General features: G+C 37.9%; 1 protein-coding gene across 2 annotated transcripts in view; it reads left to right on the top strand.

The window, feature by feature from the left end:
* nf2a (NF2, moesin-ezrin-radixin like (MERLIN) tumor suppressor a) overlaps nucleotides 1-20337 on the top strand; it is a 29717-nt gene extending 9380 nt beyond the window's left edge. The window contains exons 5-16 of one of the 2 annotated variants that reach the window (XM_026187186.2): nucleotides 5970-6038; nucleotides 6474-6556; nucleotides 8026-8101; nucleotides 8674-8808; nucleotides 9155-9229; nucleotides 9377-9490; nucleotides 9827-9949; nucleotides 10207-10424; nucleotides 12005-12110; nucleotides 13461-13579; nucleotides 16512-16671; nucleotides 20145-20337. In XM_026187186.2, coding sequence (XP_026042971.1) covers nucleotides 5970-6038; nucleotides 6474-6556; nucleotides 8026-8101; nucleotides 8674-8808; nucleotides 9155-9229; nucleotides 9377-9490; nucleotides 9827-9949; nucleotides 10207-10424; nucleotides 12005-12110; nucleotides 13461-13579; nucleotides 16512-16671; nucleotides 20145-20195 — 1329 coding nt within the window. In that variant the 3' untranslated portion in view covers nucleotides 20196-20337. Of the gene's footprint in view, nucleotides 1-5969; nucleotides 6039-6473; nucleotides 6557-8025; nucleotides 8102-8673; nucleotides 8809-9154; nucleotides 9230-9376; nucleotides 9491-9826; nucleotides 9950-10206; nucleotides 10425-12004; nucleotides 12169-13460; nucleotides 13580-16511; nucleotides 16672-20144 lie in introns of those variants that run through there. The other variant, XR_013912751.1, reaches the window with a different exon arrangement.
* The last annotated feature ends 3413 nt before the right edge of the window (nucleotides 20338-23750 follow it).

Below are 23750 nucleotides of genomic sequence, written 5' to 3'. Positions count from 1 at the left end.
TACTCAAAGGCATAAATAACCAGCACTATTTTCATCAGTGATTAATCTGACAGTAACATTCATCATGGTCTTGCCGATGGTCAATAAAATGCCCACTGCAATTTAATCAAGGCCAAGGTAAAGTCTTATGTAAGAGACTTCAGATTGTTTCACAGTCATGACTTGCACTTAGATGTAGAATACATATAATGGTTTATAGAAGTTTCCACCTTACACTCGCATACAGATCAGAAAAATGTGAAAATGTATAAAATAATTATTAGTTACTGGATTTGAGATCTATACCTGCTGCCCTGTGCTTATGTGTGTGTGTGTGGATTTTACAGTTGTGAAAAATTCAGTACACTCCATGGAAATTATTCTTTTTTATAGAAGTTAAACTTTGATCATCTCTTAAGCTGCACATATTAACCTGTCAGGGTTTTCAGTCTTTTATGTCAGTGTCTGATGTTTTCAACTCAGTGAATGATATTTCAAAAGAAATAATATAACATTTCAAAAAACTTGTTCTGAAATATCAGAAAGTAGAGAAATAGAGAAATGCAATATGCATTCAAGAGGTTGATCCATAATATAATTTGTTGACGGAGTATCGTCATTAAACGGTGAACTTGATATCAAAGGAAAGCTCGCTTTGTTAACTGAGAGTAAATGTTAAATCTTATAAATATATAAACCTTTAGCTTTTTTTTTGCTGCTAACAAAACTATATTCTTGAAATTCCATAAGAAAATAAGCATAAATTAGTCTCTATTAAACTTTTTTTTAATGATAAAGACAACATTCCTCTTTGAACTTTGGGGATATCTACTGTTGGTTCCAATTGTACACAGTTGTACACGTTGGACTTTGTGTGTTCTATATGTTCTTTATTGTATCCATTTTCTAAACATCTTATCAGGGAACGACAGGGGCCTGAGTAATGGAAAAATGAGCTGGAAGGGAAAAATATTCCACATATTTTACATCTAAGTGAAAGATTCAAGTCTACGATTGTGGGAAAAATCAGAAGTCTTTAAATTGAAGACATGACCTTGGTGGGGATTTTTTTGACCATCTGATGATAAACCATGGACCAAGACCATGATAATTATTTTTTAGATAATAACTGATGAAAATAGCCCTGGAGATTTTTTGGTCATTTTCAGAATTTCATTAGGGAAGAGAAAACAGATAAGTTGCACAAAAAAGTAAGTACACCTCTACATTTTTTGGATCCATTAAAATTAACTTAGAGGGTTCAAACTAGATGCCAGTGACAACTTTTTGTTATTGAAGTGTGGTATGTTTTCATGCCAGCATCTAAAGAACTCTATGATTGTGGAATCTTGTGAGTCTGGAATGAAAGTCATCTAAAAGACTTGTCTTGAATTGGTTGCCCCAATGTATTCAGCCCAAAAGTACACTGTTTAATGTCTGTAAGATCACCAAAATGTCCTCAATATCTGCAGGTAATTCTCACAGCTGCTGGCTGGTTTGAAAGTGCATGTGTATACAGCCAGAAAGAGATTGCAGAAATTTGACCTGCATGGGAGGCATGCCAGGAAAAAAGCCTTTTATGATGAAAATGGTTTGGGGTTGAGTCACTGCCTCAGGAATTGGGCAGCTTGCAGTCATTGATTCAGCTTTGAATTCTGCATCAAATCAGAACATACTTAAAGATAACATGAGACCACATATCCAAAGCTGTTGTCAGAAACAGTGGGCAATTATTCAAAAATGACTTTAAGAAATGATATCTGGTGAAGGGAACAATCCTAGCTTATGTATTAAATCTTTCCACAGATATTAAAAGTATTCATATTTAACAGCGGTTGCCTGGTTTGAGTTTTCATGGTGACTTTGCACCCTTTGCAAAGTCAGTTTCAGTTTCTTCCTTCTGGATGAAGGTTTCTGGTCCCAAAATGTTGAACAACAAGGTTTAAGAACAGCTTTGTTCAGCAGCCATCACACAGATGAATAAATTATAGCTTTGTTACTTTGTGGATTACATGATGCTCAAAACTATTATTAGTTTTTAGTATTTTGTACTACGCTTATCTGTTGTCTGTTGTGTCTGTATTGAGAGTGTGCATGTGAGGATCGATGATTTACAACTGCAAACCAGACCTACCTACGGGTACAAATAAAGTAACCTGAACCTGAACCTTTTATTGGGAGATTACTGGAAAATTTCATTTTCTATGTGGTTGCATTCATGTAAATACCCTCTATGTTTTGGTTCTGTATCTGATGCGATGCCTTTCAGTAAAGCCAGCAGTGTCCATACTTTTTCAGCCTTTGTAGGTCTGCAGAAGTTTTACTGTGTCCTTTTTTATATCCTAAGCAAGTGCAGTGCTAGAAGGGAGTGTTGACATGGAATTTCAACAAGAAGCCACCCTGGAAAAATGTGCAGGCAGTCATTTTGGCACAGAGGGTATGTAGGGAATGAGACTGAATCACTCGGCCATTTGTAATACGTGTCGTGCTGAGTGGGGAGGGATATGAGAAGCTAAAAGGCATGAAAGACACAGGTGGGAATAGCTCTGTTTTACAGGTGGCTTTCACAAAACATGTACTAATATATATTTTTTGAAAATCCTGAGCCATAATCTACTTACTTTGTAGTTGTATCCCAGTCTGGGTTTTATGGGACAGATACAATGATTTCAAATATGTCGCTTTTTTCAGTTTAATTCTGGTTATTCAGTATTCATTGGAAGTTGTCAGCTTTGCCTTGAGAGTATTAAAATTCTACCTGTCCAAAGTGTTATAATGGGTAATCCTGCCACAGTCAGGTCATCTAGCATTAACATTTGTGACACTGAGGCAGGGAACTGTGGAAAAAATGATATAGACAACAAGCTGGTGAAACACATCAGGTTAATCCCCTTTTGCAGTCGTTCACTGTAGCAACAAGTAACTGGAAAAGCTTAGCTATGAAACCAGAAAGTATTTTTTATTTATTTGTCATTGTTGTTACTTATATTATTCCAACTGTAGTGCACATGGGTTAGGCTGAAGCATGTTTAAATATGATGACTTAAATGAACAAAGCCTTTCCCTGTTGGCTTCTTGCTTTTGCCAGACAGAGTGAGATTCAACCCTTGTTGTTTCAGCCAGATAAATCCATTTTGTAAAGCTTTTATTGCACTTGTAGTAATGTAACAAGTTGTCTCTAATTTGAGTAACACTCTTCTTCTCTACCTGACTGTGCTCCATGTGTTTGGTAGGGTTTTACTCAGTGAGTGTAAACAGTTATACCAGGAAACATCAAGCTAATTTACTAATATGAGAGCAGTTTGAAGCGGTCTGACACAAGCGTGTTGATGTCATGAAATATTGCACTTGCGTGGTCGATATGTAATCTTATTTTGTTGCCAAGATAATTGCTGGTAATTTGAGCTAAATACTGAGGCCTACTTACTGTTACATGGTAATTAAAGTAAATGCAATGTTTAAGATTTTCTCCATCTCTTTGTGCAAGCATCTTAAAATTGCCATTTAGCACAGAAATGTCTGAGAATTGTTGAATCCATAGAACATTTCCTTTGCTGGTGTGAGAAAATCTGTATTTTTCATTTTTTATTGGTTTTCTTTACATGGAATAGTGTGATAAATTCCCTTCTTCTGTTGTATTTGGGGTTTATTGAATATAATGTCCATTAATTAGCCGTTGCAGACTGCGGAGCTGCTGTTGGCGGTCATCAGTTAAAGATATTGACAAAAAGCTATCTTGGACAGTCGATTACCACGGGTAGTTTGGAGTTGTTTTGAAATAATTGGAAGGTAAGTAATCAGAACGTATCTGAGAGCATTGTCACTGGCAAAATATCACCGTGTCTGTCACTGAGCTGAAGCCCAGTGGAGCCACAAAACCTTAATAAGTCTATATATCATCAATTATGAAGCAATTACAAACAAGCAGGTGTTGAACCTCGGGAGCAGAAGTGGGAAGATGGGAAACTGAAATAAAGGGATCTAATTAAATGGCCATTGGCTTCACCAGTCTGTTAGTCACTGCAGTGATGTTCAGGATTTGCAGGCATATTACATTTAGGTCTGTTAAATACTGTTTTCACGCTATTGTGCACAAAAATAATATAAAAATACCAATATTAAAGCTTTAATCACAACCAAACAAAGTATTTGTTAATTTTACTTTGTTATAGACAGACACATGGTCAAAAGATAGACACTTAAAGTGCAAAAGATCATTGCGTTGAAAATTGCATTTCAAAGCTCATGTCATTGTTTATGGATGTATTTTCTATTGAATGCAACATCAAAGTACATGGTTTTGGTTCTTCATTTCCCAGTTTCTTTGTTGTGTGTATTTTTCTGCTTTACTTATTAACTAAAGGTGACTCAGTTACATTTTCAATACAATACCAGTAATAGCAGTAAACAGTTTTTAGCAGCCTTAACTTTATATAGAATAAGATTCCAGAATCAGAGTAAGGAAATTAATTTGTTTTGTACAGCACCTGTTTTTCACCAAGGTATAACAAAAAGGTTCACTAGTTGTAATGGTTGAAATCTATGTGAAGAGATATACAGACACAATACTTAAAAACAGAGTTGTTCAGTCATCTTTCAGTTGGATCAGACACTACTCAACCCAAGAAACGGAAAACTTCCAGAGAAGAAAACAGGGGACTGGAACACACTGATTAATTTAAAACCTTTAATTGTGTGATGGAAATGTTTTTACACTTTGCCTTCATCAGCGTCAACGTACACAAAGCCATGCAGCAAACAATTATAATCAAGCTAGAGCGGGTGTGCACTTGTCACTGGATATTTGGTTGAACAGGGTTTCAAAGGCTTGGAGTTTCACAGTCAGTCTCAAGTGGAAAACCCCAAGACAATGTCATAAATAAAAAACACCTTTCTGACTTATATTTACAATGATAACAGTCGAAATGTAAACATACATCAATTGTGGAAAATTAGAAGAAACGGGACAAATTAAATTTTTGATTTCTGCAGAGCCGCGAGGGTGTTTTTGTTTTCTTTTTCCCAGAACGTCTTCAGTGTACTGTTCACCAAGGTTCAGGAACTGCATAGGTGACTTTGATGGTTTCTCTCTTCAGTTTATGCACTTTAAGATGCCCTTAAAAGTAATTTTCTATAACGGTCTACCACAAAAGATGCAGCTCATCAGTGAGTTAGCATGATGGATTACAGATTCAGAAAACTGTTGAAGGGCAACTTTTAAATGGAGTTATATTTTCATATTAAAAACTGAGTGACTGGTAGTCACACAATAAAGAACTGTCTCGATGCGTGCTCAATCATCCAGGTAAGGAAATCTCAGAAAGTTGATTCGTGAAGTCACTTGGATGAGCGACAAAATGTTTCCCATTGAAAACGCTACGTCCAGATGAACAGAATCAACATTTTGGGACAGTAAAGTCTATTTGTTGCTTGGTGTAATTCCCAAAAATATAAACTATAGGATTAAAAATTGTTATCCTCATTACCAGACTCATCTTACATCAACCACAAAGTGCATAGTGCATATAGCAATGTACAGCTGTGCAGAAAAGAAAGTCAGTGTTCATATTAGCCTACTTTAAAAAATCTCCACTTTTCAGACTATAGCCGCATGTATAATTCACATCCTTCTACCTGTTTTACTGTAGCCCAGAGCAAATTCCCACAACTCCTCAGTTGGAGATGCCTAATCCATTTATATCTCTATTTAAACATGCATAATATAATTTGCACCTTAGATCTATGCTGATAAGTGATCTCAGTTGTCCAAGAGATATTTCTAATAACATCATTTACACTATCTCCCAACAGCTGGGCTCTGATATGTGCAGTGCATATGAATGACATTCATTGTCCAGGAAACCATTTTCTTAAAGGTGCTCTAGTTCTAACTTATGAACAGCTCCCAGGAGAGATATCGTCTTGGCTGTTATTGAATGAAAGGTGGATAGTGATTTTAACAACTGGGGCACTTTTGCTCTATTTTACAGTACGGAGATTATGACCCTGCTGTTCACAAGCCTGGCTTCTTGGCTGAGGAGGAACTGCTGCCAAAGAGGGTGAGTGATGGCCATTTACCGGCTGTGACAGAGAGGCTGATATTGTAACCGTTCACAAAAGCATAGCTGATATTGTTTTCACCTCGTGAGGCGGTGTGCGTGTGCGATCATGGCAAAATGTGGTCCTGGAGACACTTGATGTAGCAATGTATGTTTCTATGAATAGATGTTGTTAAATCAATAGGATTACAACAATTACAGTAATTTAAGGCTTTACAGGTGAGTAGTTGATCTCAAAATGAAGGCCAATTTACAGATAAGTGAACTGAAGTATCTGGTGTGATAGTTTACTCTCGATTGACATATTTGTTATATTATTGCATTATTAGCATTTTCCATCCATCCACCTTCTTCTGGTTATCCGAGGTCGGGTCACGTGGCCATTTTAATATGTGTTATATCCTCTGTATTTAAATCTGTTCCTCTCCATTTCAGGTGATTAACTTGTACCAGATGACTCCAGAAATGTGGGAGGAAAGGATCACAGCATGTTATGCGGAGCACAGGGGTAGGACTAGGTAAAAGCTGCCGCACTGAACTGGACTGCTGTGAAGTTCCACAGTCATCAGCACTATTTAAGTTTTGAGTTCACACGGGATGTGCCTAAAACTTGATACTGCAAGAAATGTTTTATGTAAAACTGGACTTGGCTTACATTGAAATGCAAAAAGGATTTCATAGCAGTTGTCTCTGAACTGAGGTTTTTTTGTATTTCAGCAGCATTACTAGATGGACTATTAAAAAATTCCATTAAATTAAAATTATTATTAATATTAATATTAAAAAGTCCATTAACTTATGAATTTACATCATTTAAGTGTAGCTAAACACCCTCTACATTCATAGGAAGCAAAATGAATGCAGCTATTTTAAGAGTAAATACTGCACTGTATATAGGTATTGCATTGCCCTAATTGCTGTAGTGAACCTAAAATGACAGGAGAATGAAAATCTATTTTTGTGCCATTGCACTTTGCTCCACCGCTAAACTGAGCTAAGCTGAAAATGATTAGGGAGCAAGTGTGAGGGATGTGGAGTGTCTTACAACTCTGTGGGTGGTGAGTTCAATGCTGGACAGTGATTTCTAAAAGCCATAAACCTCAGCACTTGGAAAAGTAATAACTGAGTCACTGGTACTGATCAATAACCCTCTCAACCCAATCAGTGGGAGGGAAGCTGGTGGTCCTCACCCAGCACGATGTCGTCCTGGAGACCCTTGCTATAGCCGGAACTCCCACTAAAGCAATTGCTTTGGTTGATTTGGCATGTATTTCTATTTCTTTAAAAACTCAGTACAGCCGTGAAGTTAGTGCATAAACACATCAAAGCAATTGACATGTTATGTGCTTCTACATGTTTTTCCATAAATCAAGCTCTCCCATATTATTTTTTCAGATCCTCAGTGTCCAACCTAGTTAAAATTTGTTTACTTGGCATAATTCTCTCTTTCCTGTTAAAACTTTGATGAAGCTTAAATCATCAATTTCCCAACCACCCATATCATGCAGCACACTATTAAAAGTTTAGGGCTAAGTCTGTCCTAATTTTTGCTCAGCCATCAAAGTATGCTAATGTTCTTTTTTTTTTTTTTTTTTGCTAAGTTGACCCTGACTTGCTAACAGCACTGTAGAAAGAAAGGGAGAAGAGTTTTGTGCATTTGTTTTCTCTCCTGCAGTATTTAGAGTCTTGGAGGCATCGGAATAAGTCTCGTTTGCCATCAAGCATGACCTCTTAAGCCTGTTAGGGAATTATAGTTGTGTTTTGTGTCAGCACTGTGGTTATGTTTTCACCCTCGCAAGAGCTGCGTGGCAGAGTTTTTATAGATCACACAAACACGACAGATGCCACACACGAAAGCAGAAGAAACAAGGTCTGATCTCCTGTTTCGCTCTACTTCTGCACCTCCTCTCCTCCCACCCTCTGTCTTTCTCTTCTCTTTCCTCTGGATCCCTCTCAATCGTTTTCTCTCTTTCTGTCTTTGAACTAGGGATGAAGCTGAGATGGAGTATTTAAAAATAGCTCAGGACCTGGACATGTATGGCGTGAATTACTTTTTAATCAGGGTGAGTCAATGCTGCTTCGCTCCATCATCGCAAAAGCAGGTGATATAAGGGATTTGGAGGTGTGTCAGTTTCACCATGTTGCTATTAATTAAAGAATAGCCTGACTTAACTGATTGCCTTTTGATTCTCTTAGTTATATTTTAAGAAATAGGTATATTTTAGGTTAAATATAGTGCTATTTAGCTCTGTATTTTCTAGGTGAGTCATCACAAAAACAACCCTGTAACACAAAGTAATCCACTGGTGGTGGCTATGGCCTTTATCAGAGTGTTCACTAAAAGCCAAGACATTTTGAAGTATCAACAAAAAGTAAAACCCGACTTAAGTAAATAGTTTTCAAGCATTCCTTTTCAGATTAACAAACACAGACTGCATATATACACCTAGCAATTGGCATTGTTTATCACAAATCTAGCAAAAAGTTTTGGCAAGCAGGAGCATCACAAAGCCACTACTGTTTAATGCAGGTACAAATAAATGGTGGCCGGAAGAGTGGTTTCACAGCTGCTTGCCAGTGGCCCTGAACAGCTGGGTAATAAAAAAGCTTTGTTTATTCTGCTGATATGCTTCAGAATAAAAAGGGAACAGATCTTCTCCTGGGAGTAGATGCCCTGGGCCTGCACATATACGAACCAGACAACAAGCTGACACCCAAGTGCTCCTTTCCTTGGAATGAGATTCGCAATATCTCATACAGCGACAAAGAGGTGGGGAAATCTGCAGTTTAACGTCTTGATATATATTATTTGGACAAAAGAGAAGGTAATTGAAGTCATGGGAGTATAGGAGTGAGAGCTACCACTGTTCAGTGTCGGTTTTCAATCTTTTAATGAATTATGTTAAGCTTACGTTATCTAAGTTTATAATTGATAATACATTACAATAAAAAACATCAGTTAAAATAGGAGAAAAAAAATAATTCCCTGTTGTGTTTCTATGGATTCCAAAGAAACTGTCTTACAGAACAGGTGTGTTTTTTTTATTTTGTCATTTGACGATACATAATTATTATTGATGTTTGAGAATACATCTTCTTGTTTCTTCAATGTTTAGTTTACAATCAAACCTCTGGATAAGAAAGCCAACGTTTTCAAGTTCAACTCTTCACGGCTAAGAGTCAACAAGCTGGTGAGTTGAGCTGAGATTCAAGTTGTTTTGACCATGATTAGTAAGTACTGCTTTTCATCAAAACACTTGAGTAGGCTGAAAAACATAAAGACAAATACTAGTAGTTAGTGGGAAATTAGAGTTTTGTAAACCATTTCTGTTATGTAGATCCTCCAGCTATGCATTGGGAACCACGACCTGTTTATGCGCCGGCGGCGGGTGGACTCGCTTGAAGTACAGCAGATGAAGGCTCAGGCCAGAGAAGAGAGGGCAAGAAAACAGGTACCGGTAATAGAAAAGCACAGAAACAGAAGAATGGGTTGAACTTGTTTCCAAATTTCTAGTCAAATACAAACACAAATTTGAACCTGATTTCTCTCTAATAAAAATGGCGTGGTCACACCATGTCATCACATAGTTTTTGCTGCTTTGGTGTATTTCAGTAAAGCTTTGTCACATTGTCTTTTTGTGCATCATCTTTTCCACTTCAGTTACCTTTCCACCTTTATGTTAACAGATCTTTTTTTTAATCTGTCTTCTTACATGTTTCCATTTTTCCCCCACCATGTAATCTTATGTTTTACCACACTGCTAAATATATATGTATGTATAATTCAGGTAGAAAGACAACGTCTGCAAAGGGAGAAACAGCTGCGGGAGGAGGCGGAGAGAGCCAGGGACGAATTGAAAAGGAGACTAATTCAGCTGCAGGATGAAGCTCACATGGCCAATGAGGCACTGGTAAGATTGAGTTGGTTCGATCGTTCTGGAGTTTACCAGTGTTGATGGCTGTGACACATGCAGTATATGCCAGATTTAAAACAAAATAATTTTCTCTCAACATCAACAATGTCTACAGGTAATTTCCTCCGAGTGTACATGCATGTACCTCCCGTTACAGTTTTTTCTTGGACATATCTTCTCTCTGTTTTTAACTTATCTTGTCCTCTATCTGTGTGTGTTTGCCCTTTCGTCCTGCGCTTCCTTCTTCTCTCCAGCTGCGTTCGGAGCAGACGGCGGACCTGCTGGCTGAAAAGGCCCAGATTGCAGAGGAGGAGGCCAAGCTGCTGGCCCAGAAAGCCGCCGAGGCTGAGACAGAGATGCAGCGTATCAAAGTGACTGCCATCCGTGGCCAGGAAGAGCGGCGACTCATGGAACAGAAGATGCTGGAGGCAAAGATGGTAGCCCTCAAGATGGCCGAGGAGTCCGAAAGGAGGTGGGGAGAAGAAGAAGGAGGACTGGGTGGATAAATGTAGAGTGTGTCCTGCTGTGGAGACTATACAGTGTATTTGTTTAGCTTTGTGGCTTTGGCTCAATAAGCAGCATTTCACTCAAATCCTCTCTCTTTGTATCCACATCAGACATTTGCACACAGTACATAATTTTCAGATATAAATAACTTATTCCCACATCTCACTAACTTCCCAAGAGTTGTTTTTCCTTATTGCCAGCTGCAACAGCAAGGATTGTATTGTTGTCACTTTGCAAGCCTGTTTGTCTGTGGTTGTGTGTGTGTGTGTGTGTGTGTGTGTGTGTGTGTGTGTGTGTGTGTGTGTGTGTGTGTGTGTGTGTGTGTGTGTGTGTGTGTGTGTGTGTTCACGTGCATATGGTGTATATGTCATTATAGTAAACAGTAAACAGTGTTCCTTGAGGCACCTGTTGTGTCGCAGAAACAACCAAAAGGGCGGTTTTGAGTGCTTTGTTAGGTTTTTATATGCCTGTCTGTTTGTGGAAAGAAATGATCAAGATCATGGCTACACTAATTTGCATTCACAGTCATAAATCCTTTTTTAAAATTTCTAGTTGGAATAACAATGAAGTCCTGAGTGGCCCAGGAGCACATCAAAAAATAAGAACTTAAAACTTGTTTAAAATTTTAATTTCAAAGGCATTTTTTTCTGCACTGCAGCTTGAGTCACTCTGTTGCACTACTTTGGTCTGAGGCACGTCATCTGAACTAGAAGCACTAATATTTGTGCTAGTTAACGGATAGTAGCAATACCAAGTGATGGTGGTAGTCCCTGTCAAAGAGTCTGTTTTATAACACCGTAGTACTTGTAAGTTCTACAATACTAAAAGTGTATTTTTTGATCTGGGTTTATCTCTTCCTTGCAAAGCAATTTTGACATTTTCTTTTTTAAACTTCCTGAAGTAGATAAAATCAATCAAGTACACCGTGCGCTCTTGACTTTTCTTATTTCGGTAGCAGTCAGATGGATATAAAGAGAGTGGGACTTGACTGAGTGGTTTTATAAAACTTAATAGATGCCGATCAATTCATTTCCATACAAAAACAATATACATACTAAGAATATCACTTTACAGCCTCTACTTCACAGTTTATTAGGCAATCATTTCAAATGGATACCATTAACCACTTCTCAGTAACTGGAATTTTTGGATGAGCACTTTTCTGCAACAGAGAAAATTTAAACCTGTGGTACTCAACATGTAAATGACTCTGTCCACTCAAACCCTCGAGGCACGTAGCTCCCCCACAACTGCTGAATGTTCAGGAACACAATCAAAAGAAATGTAATCTCTCGCATGTAACACTTTTATATCTTTGTGCGGATACTCGATGGTGAAATAATGGAGTCGGGAATGATTGTCTTCTGGGGTCATACATCAATCATCTACGTAATAACAAAGTGACATTCCAGGTTCACTGAGTACCAATGTACCAATTATGTAAGATAATTTTTGGATTTGGTTTAGATAATTCTGTTTCCTTGGAAGGACTGGGAGGTGAACGAAAGAATAAAGTATCAATCTCTCTGTCTGTTTATACCTCAGGGCCAAGGAGGCTGAGCAGCTGAAACAGGACCTGCTGGAAGCCAGGGATTCTGAGCGCAGAGCAAAAAACAAGCTGCTGGAGATTACCAGCAAGGCTGTCTATGTGGTAACTGACCCAAGGCACACACACAGGCTTGATCTTCACATATTCTTCAAACGCATAGGTAGATAACGTAATTCATGCAGTACATAGTATCTGAAAAGGTCAGATATGAGTGTTCACGATCAAACAGGGAGGCTGAAACTATTCACAATCTGTTTTCAGAAATACATCAGTAAGCCAATAATCAAGTAAAATGACCATATATTTTCTCATATTACCGAATCAGTTATACCATTTTACCTTTTGATCTGTGTACAGAGGATCAGAAAAGATAAAAGATATGCCCTTCATGACATCCTAAAGCACAAAATGATGTCACAAACCCCAACACACTTTTCCTACATGCATGCAAAACCAAAAAAAGCAGCATAATCATACATTATTGAGAATTTAAAGGAATGTCTGCTTAAAAATAACCAATACACCATTCATTGCATCTCTGTGTTTATAAAGATCACTCTAAATGTAATATACTTTTTTGTAATTTATATTTCTAAAGATTATGTTTCCTCCATAGTTCTTTGATATACTTTATGTATAATTTCCTAAAAGATTATCCATAAAAAATAACAAGTGACACAGAGAGAAAATATCTTCTGTGGAAAACCATCAACAAATGGTGGTGCAGGTGCACATGCAGTGTAGTTTCACAGAATGATAATGTATCCCCATCTGGAAAATTGTGTGTTGTGGGTCTTAAATATGACATGAGCATATAGGGTTACCAGTTTTATCTGGACTCCTTAAAACACACATGTTCACACACTGACACATGCAATTGTTTTCATACAAAGCCAAACAGAACAGGAGATACTTGCAAAAGACCAGGCACCACATCAGGCAGCCTACACAAGGGCTTTCAGCATGTTAAAAACCCACACATTCCACATTCATTAGCCTGTGCGCGCGCACACACACACACACACACACACACACACACACACACACACACACATTGAGATACTGGTGATTGATATAATATGAATGAGGATCCTAAAGAAATATATAAAGACATACTAGTGCACTTACACATTACACAATTTACATTTTGGTGTATTAGGTTGTGACATATGCATTTCAAAAAATTTAATCAAACCCTAAAAGCACATTTTTATCAGCTCATGTGCCCTTCTTCACTTTGTCTGTTACTATTGTGTCCTTGTGTCATATTTTCACACATTGTTGCTCATACACTCTGCAAAAACCACATATTTTTATTCTGTCTTGCTCGCTTTTGTTTCTCTTTCTATCATTTTTATGTCTGAAAGTAATGCCTTTTTTCCCCTATTTGTAATTTAAGATTACTGTCACTTCATAAACCTCTACCTCATTGGTTTTTTTTTCCAATCCTAGTCCCCAGGACTGGCACCTGACAGCATGCCTCAAGATGTCAGCTTCAGTAGAGAAAACCTCAGTTTTGACTTTAAAGATACTGACATGAAACGTCTATCCATGGAGATCGAGAAGGAGAAGTAAGTAGCCAATTCTGTGCTGATCCTACTTATTATTTTGACTTAAAACTGCACCTTCTCACTTTCTGGTTGTGTGGCTCCACCTATTTGCAGTTGTCATTGGAAGGAATTAATCAGTTGAAAAGAAATACATATTTTAAGTGCTTTTGAATAACCTCAGAATATGCTTGAGAAAGATTTAAATTGGTCCAGGAGCACCATCATTTTAAATATGCACATTTTAATTCAGGGCTCTGGTGAATATTTGACCCCTCAGCATTAACTGCAGTTGTTCTGCTGCCCGTATTTGGCCATTTTATTTCAGTAGTTCTTGTAGGTCACTGTTTGCAGACAGGAAAAAGTACATTTTGACAAGTGTGACCCTGACTGTACGGTTGGGTAAATTACCTGGGTCTTAGTTGTCATCTAATTGGGTAATTAGTTTTTTTTTTTTTTCAAAGAGTAGGATTGCAGGGCAGCAGCTAGCTGGTAATTTTTCACAAAACCAGAAAACTGCAGCGGAGTTGAGAGACACATGCTGTAAAATAGCTGATTGATTTTTGTTGTTTTTCATTTAAGTATTTCTGGTAGCTAAAATAATAATTAAAAAAACAAACACTTGTATACATGTAAAAGTGAAATATTTGAACAACAGGGTGAGAGTAATGTACTAAAAAAAATTATTACAGTGTAAATTCAGGTTTTTACGAATGTGTTTCTCTCTAAAATAGCAATTCAGGTCAGTGAGAGGCAACTGATTTATCCAGAAGAGAACTGCATTATGATGAACTTGTCCACTGTACAAACCTGAAACCTATGTGTAATAGCTGACCTGTACGATGTGTAGAGCACAAAAAATTAGTTACAGTCAAATGACAGGTCATCGATTTATTAATGGAGATACTTTTAATGTGCCTCATGCAGAAATGCATGTGCTGCTCTTATTTTTTCTGCAGGAATAGTGGGTCTCTGGGTACGTAGTAATTTAATCTTACACACTAACTCAGGTCCCATTAATATCTGCGTTTTGATAGACATTTCAATATGGTATTAAATTGCCCTGATAGAAGTAAAAAAAAAAAAGAAAGAAAGAAAGAAAATGAAGGAAGAAGAGAAAAAAATGAGAATGTACATGAAGTCAGGATGTGTGTGAACTACTTTGCAAAACCCATGCAGAGATTTTTTTGTGTTCCAATGTCTGTGTAGAAATGTGTCTAAAAGCTAAAACACTGAAGAATGTAAACACGCATGCATGTATACTTTTTGTATCGGGGGGTTCTCCTCCCTCCCTCTGACATTACATGTTAAGTTCAGTTCAGTTCTGCTCTGTTTCATTAAAATACCAGTGTTATTGATTGGAACAGAAATACAGAAATGTACAATTTCTAGGAAACAATGTGTTGCAAATCTTATTCATGTAATGCATAATTCATTTAAATAAGTTGCTCCACAAATGTTGCATTCTGAAAAGTAAACTCATGTAAATACATATGCACAAAAATTCTCCTTTCCACACATCTCAGTTCTTTAGTAAGTACAGACAGTAGCATTTTAACAATGGTACACACTGCTAGTAAGTCTGGTTTGTTGTGCCTGATGCGTGTGTTTTCAGCAGTTTCACCATTACTATAGTGTGCTAAAGTAGCAAGTGATAAAAATTATTTATTACATTTTTCCAGCTCATTTTCCCCCTCTGCATTCACACGCATACCCAGCTCCACTTGATTAAAATTTCTCCACATTGTTGCCAACTTTATTACAATAAGAAGAGATCATTTAAAATGACTGAACATGATTTATTGAAGAAGAGAGTTTGAGTTTCTATTTGACTATTAGACTTCAATGAAGCTACATAGCAGAGCAGAGTGTGGCAATGGTAGGAAGTAGGACAGGACCCCCCGGAGTCCACATGTTTATGGTGGCAGAGATGAAGCAGGTGGAAGCCGAGATGGGAAGGACGTGGGTTGCAGGAAAGAGAGTCGGAGAGTTAGAATGACAGAGGAGCAGTGAGGTTTAAAGCACACAGAACACAAGCTGATTGGCTGACAGGAAGAAAGAAGAATAAAAATTGGTGATAGAAATGAGCGATGATGACAAAATTCAGTTTGAAAGTGTGGGAAAGAGGAAGTCATGGACAGGATAGACTAGCAGCACAGACTCCCAAGAATGCAGGCAAATGTGGGAATACAGATCTTCCTTATTGAACTTGCACATAAGCTTCTTTTAGTGATTTTTTTCAAAGCGCCCATTTTTTAATGCCCAAAAAGTTACACACTTTTTTCTCCCAGCAGCACATTCAGCTCATCACTTGGCAGCAGAATGAGCTGCACATGCAAACGTACTAGATCTTTGAAGATATAATAATTTTTAAATGCGAATATAGCTGAAATCAAAGGTTAGCTATTGCCTTTAGCTTATCTACGTAGCGATGTTGTCAGATTACATCACAGTGGGAAAATAAGGATTTTATCAAAACATCAACTTGGTCAACAGTCACTGTTTCATGCTCATTCTATTGTCTGATACCAGAAACTGAAAATTATGTGATGAAAACAGCCTTCTTGGGTATTATATGCAAGGACAGAAGGACAGCTGACACAGTGATGTCATGGATATGCTAATTACCGCGAGATGTCACTGTGGCAGGCTTTAGCTACTTCCTACAGACTGCTGGCAGTACATTTTCAAATGGAAAAGGACATTCTGTCTTTATCTTTAGTTAAACAGAATTTATATCAAAACTTGAATCCACATATTCTGTCTTTTTGTACGATGTCATATTATAGTGTTATACCGCTTTTAAAGCCAAACTTTTAATGTGTCCTTTGGCCTATTTGATATGAAATCATATGGTGTAATTCTGGACTTAATTTAACCTTATTGTCACTGTGTTTATTCTTAATGACCATGGAAATAATGGCTGTTTCTCAACTGGCAATTTGTTCATGCATAGGGTTGAGTACATGGAGAAGAGCAAGCACCTGCAGGAACAGCTGAATGAGCTGAAGACGGAAATTGAAAGTCTGAAGCTGAAAGAGAGGGAGACTTCTCTAGACATCATTCACAATCAGAACACAGAACAGGGGACCAGCAAGCACAGTAACTTTAAAAAGGTAACTCCCAGCTCAGCTGCCACATAAACATACACAGTCCTTAAAAAATAAGATGTTTCCCAGTAACCTTGGCTTGTCTGTCCATATTTGTGTTCACACAGAAATAGTTTTCAATAGGCCTTCAGATCCAAAACAGAAATCTGATTACCTCTGCTGTTTACCTCGAGGTTATATATTGGAAAAACGAATAATCAGATATTACACTACATAAATAAACACCCACACATCTGACAAAAAAAACCATCTTTCTGAATTTTGAAAGTAAAATTTCAAGATGTCAGTGGGTGCATGGGCACTAGCAGTGCAGTTGCAGAGGAGAAGAGATAAGAAAGTGTGAGTAAAGCTGTCTCAGCAGCTACTACTATTTCAAGCTAATCTGACTTTAGTTTTAGGGGGAGGCAAACTGCTACTGATGCCAGGTACATGTGATCATTATTTTAATTAAAAACAGCAAATCTTGAAGCATAAAGTGGTTCTGGAAGTGAAGCAAATGCATTGGATATTTTTCTCATGGTTAATGAATATAAATGAGCACTAAAACATCTAATGAAGTGAGAAACACATCACTACATTTACAGTTATTTAAGCCATTCAACTGCTATCCAATGAGCTTACATGAGCCACATTTACAGTATTATGAAGTTTAAATAAACTCTGAATACTTCCTGGATGGCCCCCTCCTATTGTAGCGACAACAACTGTATATAAAAGATGGACTTAGCAACCAGGTCTAAAAAAATAAAGCTGTTGTTTCTAGTAGCAGGGCAACGACTATATGTGCAAAAAACAAGTATTCATGAATTTATGGTCTCAGTCACTCAAGTCTTATTGAGCCATTTTGTAAATTATGGTGCTCATTTGAGTCAAAAAGAAGGTTAAAGCAGGGTAAGCTACAGGGGTTATGTTTGTGATTGACAGGCAGCCATGAGCATGCAGTGCGATGTATTTCCAAATCATATATACCTGTTGCTGTGACACATCTGGTTCCAAAGACAAAAAATGCACCAGATAAAGAGGTCAGCTCAAGGCTTCACGTTGGAACAACAGGTGACGTCACAGTAGCCTACTTGTGTCCATCTTTTAGGTACAGTCTTTGTGAAAATCTGTGCGTTTGCATTCATCTTATAGCAACTCCATTAGTATTAGCGATTTCATCTCACCCAGTCTCTGGTTTAGTAATGATATAAAAACAGTAGATGTGACAGGCTCTTGGCCTGTGGGATATTTCATAATTGATTGGTCAAAGTCAGCAGCATTGTTATAAAAAGATTATATTTCCGCTGTCCTCTGATGAACTGGCAGATTAGACTTGTTCTCCTTTATCCTACCACTCCAGTATCTCTCTAATTTAAATAAAAGTATCAAATAAAAATTTGGGTTGTTCACAGCACATTGTGTAACAAAAGAGCCCAACCTCCTTCGTTTTGTCTCTGAGTGTAAAATACGCTTGTTAGGGGGAGCACTAATTGATTTTTGCTTGGTGATTAGTCATTTGGATTGATGGGGGCACCTCTGACATGCAAGTGGAAAAGGAGCTGAGTTAAAAGTGTTGCTTTAATTGAACCAGAGGCGTTGGCATTTATCTTGTTAGTGAGGGAAGGGGCCAGGCCTCGTGGCATTGCAGGGGGAAGGGAAAAGAAATCAAGAGTGAGGAAGCTAAGTCAGCTTTGCTAAAAGAGGTGAGAAGTTTAGGGAAGGCGGGGGGCGCACTAAAAAGGAAGAGGAGTTTGAAGGAGGCTGAGTCACGGATAAGTTCCAAGAATGCACTGTGAAGTTAGTGACCAGGGGGTGGTTGGGGTGAGGAGGAGACGGTGGGAAAAGAAGAGCAGAGGGAATGTGGAACGAAGCACAGATCACTGAGCCCAAAGCATCAGGACCAGCTGCAACCCCGGGCAAAGTTTTCTCCTCCCAGACTCACTCTCCCCCTTTGGATGATTAATGAACGTTCCTTTGACACGGCACAGTGCCTTTGCACTTCATCCAGGCCACAGTTTCTGTTTTGTTAGCACCAGGGCTTACAGAGAGCTCATTCTCTGTAAATAAGTCTCAATACAAGAGCTTTAGAGATTCTGTGTGAAGTTTAAGAGAGGCAGTGCTTTTTTTATGCTATATGTGGCAGTCCATTCAGACCGTATGAAGTGGCAGACAAAGGAGGTTAGCTATTGTACAAAAGCATTTCTTTTCTGGAAATATCTTGCTGCTGTGTCTTTCATAGCACTAATACCTGGAACATCGAGGAAAGAGTTTTTGCTCTTTCTAAAGTGGAGTTTGTGACCAGTGTGGAGAAAAATGCTCGAGAGTTAGATACAGATAAGCATGCGGTCAGACTTTAACACACACAAATATAGCTCAGGCTTTCTGTCAGCAGGGACACTAGAAGGTGATCAGTAAACATAACACTGCTAATCCATCCCTTCCCACACATTATCTGTTTGGATTTGCTTAAGTCCCTCAATCAGCACATTCCCCAGAAAAAACTGGATTTCCTGAACTGTCCTCCTTCATCCCCCGTGTAATATTGACTTTGGCAGTCGGTTTAATTCCCTTTGCCCTGCAGATGTTAAAAAGAGAAACTAGTTTGCCCAGCCAATTTGCCTTGGTGCGGTCTTATGCAGTATTAGATAAGTCAACGGTTAGCTTCACCTGAATGGTTAAAGCACAGCCAGTGACCCGAATTAATCCATCACCAGCTCATTTAAACCTGGAGAGAAAGACAATTAACAGTTTTTTCTCTGACTGGCATTGATCTCCCACTTCTCTCCTCATCGGTTTGATTGTCTGTAGCAGAGAGCTGGAAAACCTGCAAAGTTGTGTTGTACCCTGATTGAGTTGTAAACCTTAATAGAGGCAGATTTTCTTTCAGTTTCTGGATATTATAATCTATGTAGGGTGTATCAACAACATTGCATGCCTTTACACCATCAGAGATTCATTACAATCAGAATAACCTTCGGGGTATATTTGCAGTAAACACGCCAAAGAATCTCCAATTATCCTCTTCTTGTGATCATTTAGTCTTTTGATTAGTCAAGGGAAACAAGTCAGATTATGTGTTTGGCTTTTCTAGTGTCTAATTAAAAGTGCTTCATCAGAGAAATAATTGGATTACACATGCATGTGTGTACATTCAGAATTACAGCTACCTGCTAACCAATTTTTTGTCAAATCACATTTCTTATTGTGTCAGTATGTATAAGCATGCTGACCATCTGCACGCTGCACTCTTTTTATGGTGTCTTGGTTGAAAGTCAGGGTCTTGCACACACTGTGTGTATTGGGAATAGACAGAAGGATTAGATCAGGCAAAAAGGCTAAGGGAAAGGCCAGGCGATGACTTTCATGATCAGAATCTCCAATAAAGATTTCTGTCTTTTTACTTATTTTGATTGCTTGCCAGAATACTCCTCCTCTTGTGTTTATTTTTACCCCTCATATAAAACCTCACCACACCTTTGTTATTGATTCTTACACAGCTTACACTACAGAGCACCAAGTCCAGGGTTGCCTTCTTTGAGGAACTTTAAACAACAGAGCTGCAGAGATGAGGATGAACAACTGCCAAGAACCTCTTCTATATGCACTCCTGGTCAGTTGAAAAGACAGATCACCCTGCAAGGCTTTATGGTTTTCTTCTTCCTAAAAAACACTGTGGACAAAAAGACAAAACAAAAAAATGCCCACTGCCTTAATCTGCACCAAATCTTCGTGCCTTGCGTATGCACAAACAAGAATGCATGCCTGTTCCTGCACTAAATCTTAAATTCATTCTTAAAATGAGTGCTTGTTTACAGTGAGAGTGTGTTTCATACAGCACAAGCTCCAGGAATGTTTTGAAGTGAACTTGTGTGTGGGATTTGTTATTGTCAGAGAATAAGCATTGACAGTGAAAAAGGGAGTGAAACTGCACTGTTCCTTTTCGACTCTGAGTCTGATGTGGTTATATTTGTGGTGCTTAAATTGGTTATTATATCTTGCCCAGCTCTGTATTGTCCGATTGCAGAGCTGTTTCACAATTCAAGAAGAAATTAACGTGAACAGATCTGAGCAAGAGAGGTGATGATTACATATCGATCCCACTTTGAAGCAAATGTTTAATATTTAGTGTTGTAAACAACAACTGATCTTAAACTTCCCGCTGCTTCAACACTGACCATTTGTTATAGTCAACTTTACTGATAATCCCAATGGATTCCGCCGTTGAAATTGAATGTTTGACCATTAAATACTGGTCATTTAGGGAGCCATTTTAATTTTATTGTTTGTGGTTTCTTTTTCTCAACACTAAAATGTATCTTTATAACCAGGAATTTGCCTTAGCTGTGTTGTGTGAGCAGTGTTTGTCTCAGAAAGCATGTCCATGTGTTAATCATGAGGCCTTAATACCTACATATATGTATTGTATACATAGAGATGTCACGCTACATATCTCTAGCTGCCTTGCGCATATAGTTATTGTGTCCTTACATAATGCACCGGGTGCACTGTGTTATACTCTTGAAAATGAGGAAATGGTCATTTTTACTAGGTGGTTCTTGGAATTTAAACTGGATCAAGGAAGTGTAATACCTTAGATGTGAGCTTTTGTCACATCTGAGATCCATCTCAGCTTTTTTATTGTATTTTCTGTTTTTTGTTTTTTTTGTTTTTACTTTTTTGTGACCACAACCACTTTTTTAAAAACATAAATTAGCATCTATTTTGAATTAATGTGTCTTTTTGAATTAATGTGTTCTTTCCCACTGAAAGCAATTTATTCTGGAGAATTATAATGTGATATATATATATATATATATATATATATATATATATATATATATATATATATATATATATATATATATATATATATCTACACACCTACCTTCTGACTGCATTTAGCAAGGATAATAAGCAGTATTTAATGAAACTGTGGGTGAAGTTACAGTATCTATTTTACGTATCCATACATTTTCATAAAAACATGAGATTTGTAAGTTTTGCATATCAAATAAAAGTATATCAGGTATGATTTTTGTGTGTGTTGTGAATTTCTTTTCACATCAAACGACTTTTTCTTATTATGGCAGACTTTGATGAATGTCAGCTTTGATATGGCTGGTGCACCCAGATGATTTTCACTTAACCCAAAAAGACATTCAATTACACCTTTAAAAAATCAAGTGTTATGTAAGCGCCCTCCATCCTGTGCCAGATCACATACTTTGCTTCCTTGAGTGACAAGGTGCTTGCGTATGTGTGTTTGTATGCCTATGGATGTGTGGGAGAGCGCCATGTGATGCATGGCCCCTGCAGTCATTTTCATGCCTCTGTGTGTTGTGTGTCACCGCATTAACCCTTAAATGTATGTTTCTGCTTGTGGCTTTGTGTCTCTCAGTCAGAATGACTTGCACTGAGTTCAAGGGGCTTCTCCATAACCATGCCTCCTCTGGTCTGCAACTGAAGTATGGCTACCTTTGGTTTGTAAGTGTTGTGACACTTTAAGCAGTGTCTTCAGGAGCTTAGCCCCTGCAGAGGGACAAGGGTGGAGAGTGTGCAGGGCTATCAGACAAACTGACAGATACACAGATTCTTCTTCATTGCTGCCTCCCCCTCAACATGTCTCTGAGGGAGAGTGAAAAGGGGCGGGGATGGGGAGGATCACATCTTTTGTCATTTATCCATTCTCAGAGGATCACAGTTAATGTCACACCTGCACACAGCGATGTGAGTACACAAATACACAACTTGCAGCATATTGGAAAAGGTTTGCAGTTTACCACAGGGCTGGGGAAGCTGACGAGCACTGCACTGAATCTGCCAAGTGCTTGAATTTAGCACAAGCACAAACAATAGAAAGGGAAAACCCTTCTCACATAATCCAGGGATAGCCTGCATTTAGGGAACCAATTCATGGATCAAATGTATGATGCAGTAGCAGTTTTACTGGCTGCTACTATAACCATTAAAATATCTTTATTATACTTTTACAATTTACGATGTAAATGTAAGGATATAGCCATGTAATAAACGTTAACTGCCAGTGCCTAATTAAATTTTGAATTGAACCGTTAAATTACTTTGCGGGTAGATGCACTGATTATTTTCATGTACCAAACACAAAAGATTTAGTAGAAAACTCACAAGAACTCTTAAGATGTTTAATACATATAGCTCAACCCTTTTTTCAAGCATGTACAAATTAAGTAATCAAAAATGCCTTTCATTTATTTTATTTTACTAAATGATGTTGCATGTAGCTTAGGTAAAAAACCAAATAGGTACTGTTGTTATGTAGCTTCCTAATTCAAATGCATAGGCATCAGAAAAATAGAGAATATGGTTTCATTTATAAAACTGTGCATAGGATCCGTACTAAAATAGGAAATGCACAAAAGCAGAAAACGCCTCTAGAATATTGATGTGTGAAATAATCCTGCTGATCAGTGGCTCTTTATCATGGAAACAAGCAAGAGAACAACAAGAGGCTCATTGTCCAGAAAATGTGTTTATGGATTCCTCAGTTTTAGTTCCAGTTTATGTTATTGCCAAAGATACTTGTAAAAATCTCATATTAATATATTATTAATCCTCATATTTAACAGTTTCAGGAATTGTTAGGTTATTACTACCATCAACATTTTAGCAAACTTTCAGTGACCAGCTTATCCCAACCTGAAACATTTTCTTTCACGTCTCATCTGCCGTGTCCTCCCGTGACATTTTGAGCTCCACAAACTAAACCATCCATTGTGTGTTTTATCTGCACCAGCTATGGTGGGGCTTGCTACATCCTGTGGGCTTATCAACTGCTTCCTCAAATCTACTCCCATTTGCTAATCTCTTCCCACCCATACCTGTCCTAATATATGCCAGCTATGAAATCCTTTAGTCTTTTCCCTTTATATTGTTATGGACAAATCCAGCAGTATATTTAAATCAGGTGACAAATCTATTTCTTCCTGAGCGATTTTTTTACTTGAGCTTTTATGTTAGCTGTCTTGGTAAGCTTAGACAACTGTCTAAGCATACCAGTCCTCGCCATAAAAACACTCATTTATCAACTTCATAAGTTGGCATCAGAGCCGGTTTCTGCCAATTTT

Source organism: Astatotilapia calliptera, chromosome 12 (assembly GCF_964374335.1).
Source record: "Astatotilapia calliptera chromosome 12, fAstCal68.1, whole genome shotgun sequence".
Classification (NCBI taxonomy): Eukaryota; Metazoa; Chordata; class Actinopteri; order Cichliformes; family Cichlidae; genus Astatotilapia; species Astatotilapia calliptera.
Note: the sequence above shows the minus strand (reverse complement) of the source record. Positions and strands in the feature narration are given on the sequence as shown.